The sequence below is a fragment of the Anser anser genome, assembly GCF_964211835.1.
Source record: "Anser anser genome assembly, chromosome: 2".
NCBI lineage: Eukaryota > Metazoa > Chordata > Aves > Anseriformes > Anatidae > Anser > Anser anser.
The window spans coordinates 57785979-57800692 of record NC_139721.1 but is presented as its reverse complement, the minus strand read 5'-3'; the positions used below and the strand labels follow the sequence as shown (position 1 = coordinate 57800692).

Below are 14714 nucleotides of genomic sequence, written 5' to 3'. Positions count from 1 at the left end.
TACAGGCTGAGGGAATTGGAGTTGTTCATCTGGGAGAGAAGAAGGCTCCTTTTCCAAGCAATAGGGCAAGGAGTCAAAAAAAAAAAAAAAAAGGTAGATTTAGGTTAGGTATAAGGAAGAAATTCTTTACTCACAGGCAGTAGTTGTGGATGTCCCATCCATGGAAATATTTAAGCCCAGGATGGATGGAGTTTTGAGCAACCTGTTCTAGTGGAAGGTGTCCCTGCCCATGTGCCCATGGCAGGGAGAGGTTGGAATTAGATGGTCTTTCAGGTCCCTGCCAACCCAAACCATTCTATGATTCTATGGGTTAGTCCAGAAGAATTTACAGAACATCCCATTTACAAAAAATAATTAATCAGTGAGAAGTCAGAGCTTTTACCAATATCTTAGACTCTCCCACTGATGACATTAATTAGTGAAAAGTGTGCACTAATCAAACAGATGGAGAAATTGGGTATAGCAGACCATAGCATTTTGCTACCTTTGGTCAAAGGAAGCCCAGCTGTTGCCAGTAGTGATCTCAGAGTGTTTAGAAAGAAACAGAGAATGAGGTCAACTCACCATGAACTTCAATCAGTTTTTCAAGAAGATTCCAGAGATTTCTTCTCAGTTTTAAAGCAACAAATATTTTCAGGTGGGCTGCTGGATTATAAAAGGTTCTAGACTAAAATAAGACCTGAAGTAAGAAATTTTACAGCAGCTTGAGTCCAGTCAATACAACAATCAGAAGCAAAATATTCACTTCTTTTCTCGTTTGTTTGTTTGTACACACAAAAAAATCAAGCTTTTCCTAAATTTTGATTCACAAGTAAAAAGTGCAGTGTTTGTGATGATGATGTCCCCAGTAAAAGGCTAGAATCTCTGATGTTAGATGTGCAGAAGTCTAGGAAAAGTGTTAAAAAAAAAAATACAGCTTTTCTCCTGGTGAATTTTATTGTATGCTCAGCAAAATCAGAGCTGCCTATTGCTTTCTGAATATTCTATAGACTCATCTCGGTTTTGCTGAATCTTAATGGAAGTGGTATAGTAAGAAATAAAACATTAAGGGTTTGCACTGTCCTCCACTTCTAGGGTGAATCCTTAAAAGCATGTGAATATGCTGAAAATAACCATAGAAACCTTAGCTTTGTGTAGAACAGCACAGTGCAAATCAAAACAAGGGAAATTCTTTTTTCAGATAGACATGTACTCCTCAGTATTGTATTTATTGGAACAGATGCAGATGAAATTTATGGGAATTAATGCATTCTGTATATAAAATTACAGAATTTAATAATGAAATAGCAAAGCAGTATCTCATTTAAAGCTGCAGTAATTTTGTGATTTTTCAAACATGATACATTTCTAAAAATATACATTTCAAATATATTGTTAATACATGGTTAAATAATTATTAGAACAAAAACTGGATGTGTAAAAAACACATCATCTATACTTAATGCTGTTTGGACTTTTTTTTTTTTTGGTAGTTTGCCAATGGTAGGTAATTCTTCTATATTTTAGTAGCCAAACTAGAAATGAAGTTGTATTAGAAGCTGTCTTTATGTCTTACTGCTCTATGCAGGCTGAATCTGCGTATTCAGTCTAATTTGAAAGACCTTGAATATTATGGACAAATATACAACCTTTAAAAGGTTTTTCTTACCTCTGGATGTGGAAATATTACCAGCAAAACCTCATCAAATACCAACAGAGGCTTTTTAATATTTTTTTTGTAGCATATGGCAGAACAATATCATAAAAATCTGTTACTCATTTATGTTTTAGACCAGATATATAGTTTTGTTCTCTATTGTTCATATTAAGAATATTCTGAGAATATTATCCCCTTATAAAAATAAAGGCTATGATTTATTACCAATGTAGCATTAGGGATCAGCTATTGTTCTTCACTGATATCTTGAACTTCCTGCCAATACCTGAATTTGTATCACCTTAGATATTTTGTTTGCTCTGAGAAAAGAAAAACCTGTTCCTAAGGAATTTCCATCCTTTTTACACTGTCACCAAGTATATCACTCAACAATATCTTCTCTCAATAGTAACAATAAAAAATCATCAAGGTTCCTCACATGGAGCGAAAATACAGATTTGAAATATTTTTTATGTATAAAAAGGACCGAGTAATAAGAATAAAAAGCTTCTAGGGTATAAGCCACAATTTGCACACTGCTGTGTTGATTTCATCAAACTTAGCTTGCTTGAAAGGAACATGTTGAATTCTTAGATCTTTCACTGAAAAAAAAAAAGTTTAATCAGGAAAGAGTTTTCAAAAGCACAGATGGAAGTCTGTAGTCACACGTATTGACTTACTGCTGGTTTAGCTTTTAAAGTACTTCTTGTAGCAAATGTGTGCTTTCTCTTTTGGGGTAAATTGAGTATGCAGGTCTCCTGGGTACAAATAAGGCATGGGGTGACTAATAAAATAGAAGCCAAGTTAAAATTGGACACTATCTTTTCTGAAAGTTGGTAGGTTTGAAGCAGCTTGATTTCTTCATGATCAATGATCCTCATTTACTATTATATGCTGATGGCCAGGTCACTAAATATTTTCTGGTAAAGTAAGAAATTTAAGCACTTTACTAACAGAAACATTTCAAATTTATTAAGTATAAGGTAGTTGTTTCTTTACAGAGATAAAAGAGATTCTTTCAAATGTTAAATGTTACTTTTGATGTTATCTTACACATGACAATCTGTTTTGACATATTTTTAAATGAATGATATTTTACTTTCTTGAGAAAAAATGCCCAAGAAATTCCGTAATCTATTATAATATTCAAAATCAACACTTCAGTACATGAACTTGTCAACATATCTCTTACTGCAGCTACAAAATATCAGTTGAATGATGTCAATATGTGTGTGGGCTGGAAGGAAATGTATTTTGTATAGAAGAATTTGTTGGGGGAGAGAAAGAGAAGAAAAAAAAGGACTAAATACTATGTATATGATTGCTTTTTTCTTTTATGAAAACTTCATTTGCCCCTTGTCTTTTGATCCAGGAAATCTTATATTTTCTCAAGATTTTAATGCAAATTTTAATCTCAGATTAAAAATAAAAGCAGAATATTTGCAGAATACTAGTCTCAATGAGACTGTTTGGATATGAGAGCTGTATCTTTGTGAATACATAACATACACTCAACATGTATTTACAAAACTCATCTCTAGTACCAACGGTTTAGCATAATACCTGATATGTCCTTTTATCATTTTAAAGCAACATTGAACACTTTTGTAGTTTAACAATTATATGTGTTTCCAGCTAATTCAGAGCATCAGTGCAGTGGATAAAGATGATTCACAAGAAAGTCATCATTTTTACTTCTCATTGGCTCAGGAAGGTACAAACAATTCACGTTTTACCATCAAAGATAATCAAGGTACTGTCATTCATGTAGCTCTTTAAGACTTTTCTAATGAAAGATGGATGTTTCTAATGCTCTTCACATCACCAATTTTATAAAAATTTCCACTTATATAGAAAATGTTGTTATAAGAACACAACATGAGGCACATGTCAAAACAATAATTTGATAATATCAAACAGTTTATTTTCCCTTTTCAGTCAAATAAACTAAATGGCAAAAGATTATTTTATATCAAGGAAAGGAAAAAAAATAAATAAATATGAGATGAAAAATGCACTGCTATTCCTTAAAATTTAACTTCTTAATGTAGGATGTAGTGGAAAGTACCAACTTTATTGTTAAAGCTATGCATTTATTTAAGAAATAAGATTTCCAGAAAGAGAAGATTGTTGTTAGTACACGTCTGTTACTTCATCATTTCAGTAAAACCAAAATTATAAACACAGATTAATAGGAAAGTAATCTTATTTCCTAAAACAATTTAAACTACATTCATTGGTTACTGATGACATCATATAAATGTCTCCTATATGTATTTTAATGTTATTCAGAACTGATATTGATTGAAACTCTTAGAAAGAGTAACACAGATATCAAACAAAACCAGTCCGAGGCAAAAAAATGTAAATTCAATTGCTGATGGAACTGCAGGAAATGCAACCACTTAGAGTCAGTCCGCTGAGAGCATGAAGAGCTTCTTCAGACTCAGCTAAAGTACACATTGCTCTTATTGACTTTGCTAATTATTTGAATTTTCTGGCTAGGTGAATAAATCAATGGAAGTAAGTTTTGGAAAGTTCAGACTATGTTAAATGGCAAACTCCTTTTCTCAATATCTTCAAAGTTAAAGTCAATGTTTTAATATGTTTCAGTTTCCAGCTTCATTAACCTCTCACTCAGTACCAAGAAGAGATAACTTGTTACATTAAGGTCGAATTGTGTAAAATGAGCCTTTCCCACATTTGCTCATTCTGCACAAAGTCCAAGCAAAGATATGCACGAGGCAGTATGTTCAGTTCCTTTTGGAGTCTATTGATAAGAAAAAAAGAAAAATCTTTTCCAGCATCATATGCTCAGCCTTCAGTCTCTACCTTTCTGCTGCATTTCACCCAAATGGCTGGGTGATTTGGGATAGTACTAGGCAAGAGGAAAAGTGAGTCTAAAGATCTGGAGCCTTTTATCTCACAATTGTCCTCTGAACTATGACTAAGAAATACGGAAAGACTTAAATATGAGGGAGTTAACTTCAGTAGACTTTGGATACATATGCTATACATATAATGGTAGAAATGTGGTGGGGGGTTGTTTGGTTTGGTTTGGTTTGGTTTGGTTTGTTTTTTTTATGTGCATGTATGAACACATGCGGTAATTCATCCTGCCATGATAAAATATCCTGACATATAATTCTTTTTTTCTTTGTGCATAGATTTCAGTAGGCTTAATTTGTTTTCCAGTAAGCTAAAATTCAGATTATAATTAGTTGATAAGGAGTTCAGAAGGGGCTGTACTTAAGCTGTTTATTGGGTTTTATACAGAACTGATTCCTAAACACTGCTAGTTAAAGCAAGGTGAGAGACTAGCAACTTTTCCCCACTATAGATAATAGGTGCTCAGCTAGCTCCAGTTTTCTATCATGGAAAGAAATGAAAGACTATTGCAGTGGACTTTTTTTTTCTTGCTTTCTCTTCTTTCACTTTTTACCTGCTTTCTCTGTGTGCTGTCAGGCACATTTTTGGAGTTTTTGGATTGGCAAACTGTCTATATTTCATCTGTGAACTGCTGGATTGTTAACAGCTGGTTGCATCGAACCATTATAAGAACCAATTAATTGGCCTGAGCAGGTATCAGATACTGTACAAAGTGGAATTTTTTTAGCTTCAAACATTAAAACAGCTTTAAGGTCAATTTTTATTATTGAACCTGGAACACATATGACAAAACAAATGCAATTATTCATTGTTGACACAAGAAAAGATCACATGTCCATGGCTGGCTTTACTTTCTTAACTTTGCTAATGTTGAACAGTACCATTGTTTTTAAATAGGTCATATTCCACTGGATATTTATTGTTATTGTTTTTATTGTTTGTTATTATTGTTTATTGTGATAAATGCATATCATGTACAAAAATTATCTTCTAGATAACACAGCTGGAATTTTCACAGCAAAAAGTGGTTTCAGTAGACAAGAACAGTTTTATTTCTATTTGCCAATATTAATTCTGGATAATGGATCACCACCACTTACGAGCACAAATACTCTCACTGTCACTGTCTGTGATTGTGACACTGAAGTGAACACCTTCTACTGTCGATATGGAGCTTTTATGTATTCCATGGGTCTCAGTACAGAAGCTTTAGTTGCTGTTTTGGCTTGCATACTAATACTCCTGGGTAAGTTTTTTTTTCTTTTTCTTTTACAGTAATCTTGACTATGTAAATAATAATAATAATAATCCCAGACAGGAAATATGGAAGTGCAGTTTTATTGAGAAAAAAATGCAATAAGTCAAATCTTTAATTTCTTTTCTGTTTTCTTAAATCTAAATACTTTTTCCAGTTTTCAGTAAAATTTGAATCCTAACATCATGCCTTAAAAGTCTGCTTTGGTTGAGCTATGAGCTACTCCTCCAGCATTAATTATAATAAAGATCTGAGAATTCAAAGTCAGTATTGAGCCTAGGTAAAACTGAAGACAACATTACTAAAGGAGACTGCTTAGTATAAGAATACATTAGATATATAATAATACATTCTGCCTTAGGTATGTACAGCTAAGATCAACACAAAATAATAAAAGATAATCTGATACACTCAGAAACTGATGAACTGTATCTGTCCAGGCTGTTCATCCTGAAGAAGAGGAGATTTAGCAGGATTTCATCAAGATGTGTAAATTCCTGAAGGGAGGGTACAAAGAAGATGGAGCCAGGCTCTTTTCAGTGGTGTCCAGTGACAGAACAAGAATAAGCAGGCAAAAACTGAAGCACATGTGATTCCATGTGAACAGCAGGAAGCACTTCTTTGCTATGTGGTTGACTAAGCAGTGGCAAATGGCAAAGGCTGCTCAGAGAGGTTGTGGAGTCTCCTTCATTGGAGATCTTTAAAAGCTGTCTGGACATGGTGCTGGGTAACCTGCTTTGGATGGTCCTGCTTGAGCAAGGGTTTAGACCATGTGACCTCTGTTATTTTCTAAGTAACATCTCCAGAAAGGCATTTATCCAAATCTTGGGCATTTTTCCCTGTCAGGAGACACCAAGTTTACTTCCATTACACAGGACTTTATTGATGTGAAAAGCAAACACTCTAAATGCATAGGAGATATCTTTGTACCTCTGCAATGTGAAGCCCTAGTCATGCATAGCTGGTGAATGGCACTCACAAATCCAGACCTACCCAGCCAAGGCTGGCTGTTCCTGCCCTGCTCAGGGCTATGGCTGTTGCAGTCTACACCTGGCAGCTATCACTGCTACAATGCATTTGATCTTTTTCAGCAAAAGGAAATAGATCCCATTATTAGTGTAGTGTTTGATGAGTGATTTGATGACACTGACATACCATAACAGCAGGTGCACCGTAGCAATCATTCATAGAATCACAGAATGGTTTGGGTTGAAAGGGACCTTAAAGATCATCTAATTCCAATCCCTATGTCATGGGCAGGGACACCTTCCACTAGACTAAGTTGCCCAGGGCCCCATCCAACCTAAATTTAAACACTTCCAGGGATGGGGCATCCACAATTTCTCTGGGCAATCTGTTCCAGTGCTTCATCCATCCTGAAAGTCTGTGACAGAGTAAAGGTTAAGGTATAGTAGCTTAGGCCTAGAAAGAAAGAGAAGTGATAGAGATGGGTAGGTTTGTTTTACAAGACAAAATGACTGATCTTAAAGCTTGGTTGTTGATGGTGGTCGTGGACCTGAAGACCTCATTCAAGCTGATGAGAACAAAGCAACATGGAGAGACTTCCAGCTCCTTCTCTGACTGTTACCTATGTAAAAATATGATATATATATGATGCCTTGTAATAACATATTGCATAAAATATCATATCCAGAAATATCACAAAACAATTGACAGATCGTATTAGGGAAAAAATATTTCAACCGAGTGAAACTCTAAAAACAAACAAATTCAAAATCAGAAAAAATAAAGGTAAAATAAGGTTTTACTGAGTAATGTGATATCAAATCATCATTTCAAATTGTGAAAACCTAGTACAAGCTGTTTTTCAACAAAATTCTAAAAAAATAGTGAAAGAATATAATCAGAAATGAACACGAAAGCTTTAACAGTGTCACAACACAAATATAATGTTAGGAAAGAAAGAAACAATAATAGCAGAAATCACCTTTGTTTTTAAAACAAAATCTTTCAAGGATAATGATTCAGTGTATTTGTTAATGAGAACAAATACAATACTAACATTTTTAAACTTCTATATCAGTGAAAGAAATAAAAGACAATCTTAAGTAGCCCCTATTTATTTATTTTCCAAACATATCTAGGTGAAGAACATTCTTTTACCTACCTTCATTATACAGTGTGATCTCATCTAATCTATGCATAACATCACATAAAGCATATCATTGGTAACCACAGTAAAACTAAGGCTTGAAAATGATGGCTGGTAGCTCTATACTGATTTTGTATTTTGATCGGCTGTAGTAGCAACACAAGAAAAGGGGGAATGGGTTAAAGTTGTACCAGGGGAGGTTTAGGTTGGATATTAGGAAAAACTTCTTTACTGAAAGGGTTGTTAGGCATTGGAATGGGCTGCCCAGGGAAGTGGTTGAGTCACCATCCCTGGAGGTCTTTAAAAGACGTTTAGATGTTGAGCTTAGTGATACGGTTTAGTGGAGGACTTGTTAGTGTTAGGTCAGAGGTTGGACTAGGTGATCTTGGAGGTCTCTTCCAACCTAGATGATTCTGTGATTCTGTGAAAAGAAAGAGAAGTCCAATAAAGCTAATGGAATTATTTTGACTTTACACCAGGGAAAAAAGATATTGAATAAGTCAAAAATCACCCTTACTCTTCATTCTGCCTAGAAGTTTATGGGTTGATTTTCCTCAGCATGAGGAATAGAAACTGGATCTAATTATTTCCTGTTGTTTTACCTTTGATTGTCCGACTGAATCTCTGGGTTATAACTCATTGACATTTTTCTGAAAATGTACCCCATAATGTAGTCCCACAGTTATATGAGTTTTGCAGAAGCAAAATGCTTATGAATTATGAATCAGCAACTTTATTTGGCTTTGGGGTCTTAGGATTATTTTTACATGCAGGAAACTGAAGCAAAACAATGGCTTCCAAAAAAATAAATCCAATTCTATTTATCCCTTAGAACAATTTGAGTAGATAGAATGAGGATTGAAACAATGAAAGTGTACTTCATAATTGTTGTATCTAGATGGGTGTGCCCTTGGCCAGACACTAACCATTTTTGACTTCATAACAAAGTCCAGGAATAAACTAGTTCCCCCACTTCCATCTCACTGTTTCCAACAGAGAAATCAGGAATATATGATTGGGATTTATGGTTTCTAGACTTTCCTGCACTTCCAGAGTCACCTTATTTTCAGTAGTGGCACTGAAAAGCAATTCCCTCGACTGAAGCCCCTGAAGACCTTTTTATCAGTGCAAGCTTACCAGCAGGCCTGAGTGCATTTAAAGGCTTCTTTGCTTGTTGCAGGACATTTGAACCTGGTCACTTAGTGTTATGCACTTACAGGGTCAATGATCAGGCAAACTATGACACTGCATTATCCAGGCCATCAATGAAATTATTTATTAAATATTCTAGGTTGCTTGTGGAGAGGTCCTCTCTTCAGGTGGAATAAATACTCACTGTCTGGGGTTATGTATATCATAAAAGTCAAAGCAAGAATATAGATACAAAAATAAATTTAAAAGAGACAGAAGCTAATCTTCCACACTCTTTACAGATACACACGTTTTAAATGCATTAAATCCTCTAATGCATTTTTACGACTATTCAAAATGGGATATACAAAGTCCTATACATAATCTGAACATTAATAATAATAATAACAACAACAACAAAACAACAACAACAATAATAATAATAATAATTATTATTATTATTATTTTGTAACTTTATCCTTGTATTTATCATTAAAATATAATGATTGAGTTCACCATGCAATAGCTTGGAGAGTTGAAACTACTATTTGGGTTTTGTAAAGGTATGATAATATCATAGAAATTATTGTTTCCAGGGCTTTCAAGTTTTATGGTACTATTTCACAATCAAAGGAAAGAATATATAGGGAAATAAAGAACTACTTCAGCTGTGTCATATCCCTAAGTGAGGTAAAATCCTGTCATGGTTAGTAGTTTTGTCATCTTATGTCCTGAGTAAAAAATTACAGTTCACAAACTACTTACTTATTGAATAGAACTGCAGTAAGATTTAGATGAAGAAAATGAAATCATTAATCTCTGTGAAAGTCATAGAATATTTAAAATGGATCATTCAGCTAAAAATGAAATGATATAGGATTTAAAAAGAATGATTTAAAATATTTATTAAAAAAAAAAAGCTTTAATGTATGTTAAAAAAAAAACAAGCTGTTCTGATTCAAAAACCCCAACAGTAATTACTACTACAACATCACACAAAATTTAGTGATATTCTTCAAATCTCCAAATAAATGTAGTATAAGCCATTGAACCACACCCTGCATGGTCTATGGACCTGAATTATTTTCAATCCATGGAGTAAGATATCTCACATATTGTCTCATTTTTCATCTGCTTTTCATGGGGGTTTAATCTAAGAGAGGGAGAGATTAAAAATAAATAAATAAATAAATAAATAAATTGTGAATGTTAAATGGATATATGATAAAACAAAGCAGTTTCAAATAACATAATCTGTTTCCATCACTGCTTCAAACTCTCATCTACCCAAAGAATTGCTCCATTTCATTCACCCATTTTATAAGTCCCTCTGTAGTCATTTTTCTACCACCTTCTATGATAATCTTAAAACCATAAAATCAATAAAAATCACAGCTCTATAAGTTTGTTAAGATAGCCTCACTTTGCAATTGTAGCAATGTTAAGAAACATTACTATTTTTTAAGTATTTCCAAGCACATTCAATATTCAATATTTTGTTTCTATTTTCCCGTGTGTTTATTTTTCTTGTCAGTGTTTCTTTTGGCAATTGTAGCCATAAGACAGCAGAGGAAGAAGTCTCTCTTCTCAGAGAAAGTGGAAGAATTTAGAGAGAACATTGTCAGGTATGATGATGAAGGAGGTGGTGAGGAGGACACAGAAGCTTTTGATATTTCAGCACTGAGGACCCGCACGGTTATGAGAACATGCAAACCTCGAAAGAACATCACCACAGAAATCCACAGCCTCTACAGACAGTCTCTGCAGGTTGGCCCTGACAGTGCCATCTTCAGGCAATTTATTTCAGAAAAGCTTGAAGAAGCCAATACAGATCCTAGTGCTCCTCCATACGACTCACTTCAGAGATATGCGTTTGAGGGGACTGGCTCTTTGGCAGGATCTCTCAGCTCCTTAGGCTCAGACATGTCAGATGTGGATCAGAATTATGACTACCTTTCAGACTGGGGACCTCACTTCAAACAGCTTGCAGGAATGTATGCTTCTCATAGAAGTGCAAGGGATTAGTTACTGTTTGCTTTTTTGTTTGTTTGTTTTTGGTTTTGTTCTTTCCTAAATGCTCAGCAACCAAAACCAACTCATTTAAAAAAAAAAAAAAAAAAAAGATCATCCCACATTTATGCACAAAAACCAAGTCCCAAGTCTTGGATGTGAAGATCTTGTGAAAAATCATACAAGTTGTCTCATGAATTGAGGCAACAAGACCTCTCCATTTGAAAATCTAGTGTCTATTTAGGTGCCTGAATGCAAATTGTGCTGCTTTGGATATCAAAGTCCCATTCTGGGTACAGAAAACCTGGGTTCTGCAAGTGCAGAAGGCCACAGAAGCCAAATAGAAACGATAAATAGAATTGCAAATATTCTGCCATTCATAAGCTTTATACAGTTTCCAAAGTTAAGACAGACTTTTGCTGTGGCAATTGAATATATTCATTAACCAAAGTTAAACATACATACTTGCATAATGCTTCATAATATAAATAGACTTATGTGAAAAAGTAGACCCTAGATATTCTAATACAATTGTCAGAAGCATTTAAATGAATCATCTATTTATTGTTCATAGGATGATAAAACTAAAACAAGTCTCTTTTCATATAACTGTAAAAACAAAATAATGATGTATTGCAATAAAACGATGTATTGCAACAACAGCAAGTATTTGATACTAATTTCTTTAATGGAACTATCAGGAAATGCATAAACCCAATAATTAATTTAGCAAATAAGATGGAAGGAAGGAGGGAAGGAGGGAAGGAGGGAAGGAAGGAAGGAGGGAAGGAGGGAAGGAAGAAAGGAAGGAAGGAAGGAAGGAAGGAAGGAAGGAAGGAAGGAAGGAAGGAAGGAAGGAAGGAAGGAAGGAAGGAAGGAAGGAAGGAAGGAAGGAAGGAAGGAAGGAAGGGAGGGAGGGAGGGAGGGAGGGAGGGAGGGAGGGAGGGAGGGAGGGAGGGAGGGAGGAAGAAGGAAGGAAGGAAGAGAGAGAAAGAGAGAGAGAAAGAGAGAGAGAGAGAAAGAGAGAAAGAGAGAGAGAGAAAGAAAAAGAGAGAGAGAGAAAGAAAGAAAAGAGAAAGAAAGAAAGAAAGAAAGAAAGAAAGAAAGAAAGAAAGAAAGAAAGAAAGAAAGAAAGAAAGAAAAAGAAACCAGTTAAAGTTAAAATCAATATTCAATTTAAATACTGCAATCAACCACATTATATTACTGTACTTACAACAAAATACTATCCAAACATAGGCTTTTTTCCTTTTATTAAGAGTTTAAAAGTTGACTGATTTACCAGCACAGATTTTTTTATTTTTTTTTAAATAATGGAACATAAAATTATCTGCAGTAGTCAATTTTATTATAACTGTATTAAGGATCTTTAAAACGCTAAGCTGATGGTTATAAAACTTTATATATAACATTAGATAATAAGATAGTAAAATGCTTTAATGTTAATCCACTTCTTCTGAAAATGATCCTGTATCATTCTGTTAAACCTGAATCAGATTTTAAGATTAATTTCCCACTGTATCTTTTAAAAATAGTTTATAATGAATATAAATGTGTCTTAGAATATTTTTTACTCATATATATGCAGCTACCCAGCAGCAATTTTAGATCTGAGAGTCATCAAATATGTTCAAAATCATCTGCTGCCTATTTTACAGAGATTGCATCTTGTAATCAAGTAAAACAACATTTCTACAACTAAAAGCTGGCAGCAGGATAAAGAAAATTATATGATATTTTCCTTCTTTTTTTTTTTTTTAAAAAAAAAGCTATTAGGTATCAATTACTGAATTACAACGACCCAGACAAAGCTTATGGAAAGAAAAAAAAAAAAAAAAGAAGAAGGAAAAAAAAAGGCTTGTAACATAGAATACGTGCTGCAATGCTAGCTACAATTGCTGTTCACCAACAAAATGCAAGGCATATAGGCTAAGTGGAAAGGTGCGGGTGCAGAGTTCAAATTAATGTCAGCTAAAAATAAAACACATACAGGAGTCTGAAAATCAGGAGAGATTTCCAATGAGAGGTCTAGTAAGGGCAGAAACATTATTCATGATATTAATTGGTGTAAAACACTGGGGGGTTCATCCAACCAGGTGCAGATGAAACAGCATCATAAGGAAAAACTGGTTCTCTCCAGTCTCGTGCAAGGCCTTGAGTATGAATGCGTGAGTACAAAACACCTTTAAACGATGCATGATTAAAACATTGACCATTGACATGGTTAAAAAAATGACCTTTTTTTTTTTTTTTTTGTTCAGTGGCTTTTAAGCAGATGTAATAAAATAATTTGTTTTGAGATAATATTGTACACATTAATCATTTGTTCCACGCCAAGGAATAGACAAAGAGTGCAACTATATGTGCCCTTATTGTTTGGAGATGGTGAGAAGTACAGTTTTAGTAATAAATTTATAGATTTATAGACAATTTATAATTTTATAAATTTATAGACAAATCCTTATTCCACAGATGGTCTCAGTGTCTTTAATAGAATTCTTCATACTTTCAGACTGTATTTAGTACAAATAGGATAAAAATGTCTGATCCTTTCCCAATCCAGATATTTGTCTGTTTAGGTGGGGAAATAGTTTTGAATATCTAGCCATGTGTTCTCTGACTTTACAGTTTTCTCTGTTTACTATAATGAACTTTAATGATAACTAGTTTTTGTAACCCATGCATACTGCTCTCATATCGAGTGACTACTAAGTGAAAGAGAACAGTGGACGGCAATGGCTACCACATGATCTTTAGCCAAAAAGGCGTAAAACCATGTTCATACAGCAGAGAAAGGGAGTGTTATGCTCCAAAGTAAGAAGCCATTCTTGGCTGTTACTGGGCCACATCTTGTTAGGCTCCTGCTATTCTAAGTCAAACCTGTTGATTTCTTTTATCATGTGAGAAAAGAATCACAGAACTGACCTAGTAACTTCACACTTTTTTTGATATTTTGTACTTATTTTAGCTGAACAATGTCTGCAGAAATGTTTTAAAGAAATCTCCATTTATTCAAATGAAATAAAAATTCAGAGGAAGAAAAAATTAAATACTTAAGAGAGATCACGATAATTAATAGTATGAAATTAATAAAGGATGAGATATAAGTTGGAGTCTCTGATGAGATCTATTAAAATATGCAATGGTTTTCCTACGAGAATGCTCCATTATCGTTACCTTTTAAAATTTATCAGTAGCTTGAATTGGGTATTCTATGGGCTGAAGTGAAGACTGGAAATATGGTAGCAAATGGTAAATATATAACCAGCTGCTCTTGACCTTCCTGAGGGAATATAAAGTCTTATCAACTGGTCAAAAGAGGTATGATCATACAAACTGTTTTTTCATATGAATACTCTGGAGAGATTTCCCTGTGGATTTTTTGTTTGTCTGTTTGTTTTCTGTAACAGGTTAAGAACCAGTAAAATATACGACAACAGGTAAGCTTGATTTTTCAGTCTTTGCTCACAGGGATTTAGTGTTTTGTTATTGGTTTTATTATTCAAAGGACAATGAAATGAAGTTTATGCATATTTTAATAAATGCTTAACATTCATCTGTTTGAAGTTATAAAAGTCACTTCATAATACATTCAAACTTCAGACTCATTCTTGTGACTGGTAAAGGCAAGATTTGTTTGTTGTTTCATCCTAAATTAAATGGTTTCATTTGATTTTCAT

General features: G+C 34.0%; 1 protein-coding gene across 18 annotated transcripts in view; it reads left to right on the top strand.

Annotated features, from left to right (window-relative positions):
• The window catches only part of CDH19 (cadherin 19), a 113985-nt gene extending 102222 nt beyond the window's left edge, over positions 1 to 11763 (top strand). For 12 of the 18 annotated variants that reach the window (XM_083823506.1, XM_083823513.1, XM_083823503.1 and 9 more), the window contains 3 exons: positions 3272 to 3389; positions 5520 to 5771; positions 10559 to 11762. In XM_083823506.1, coding sequence (XP_083679632.1) covers positions 3272 to 3389; positions 5520 to 5771; positions 10559 to 11049 — 861 coding nt within the window. In that variant the 3' untranslated portion in view covers positions 11050 to 11762. Of the gene's footprint in view, positions 1 to 3271; positions 3390 to 5519; positions 5772 to 10558 lie in introns of all 18 variants that reach the window. The other 6 variants (XM_083823517.1, XM_083823516.1, XM_083823501.1 and 3 more) reach the window with 2 other exon arrangements.
• Positions 11764 to 14714: the final 2951 nt, after the last annotated feature.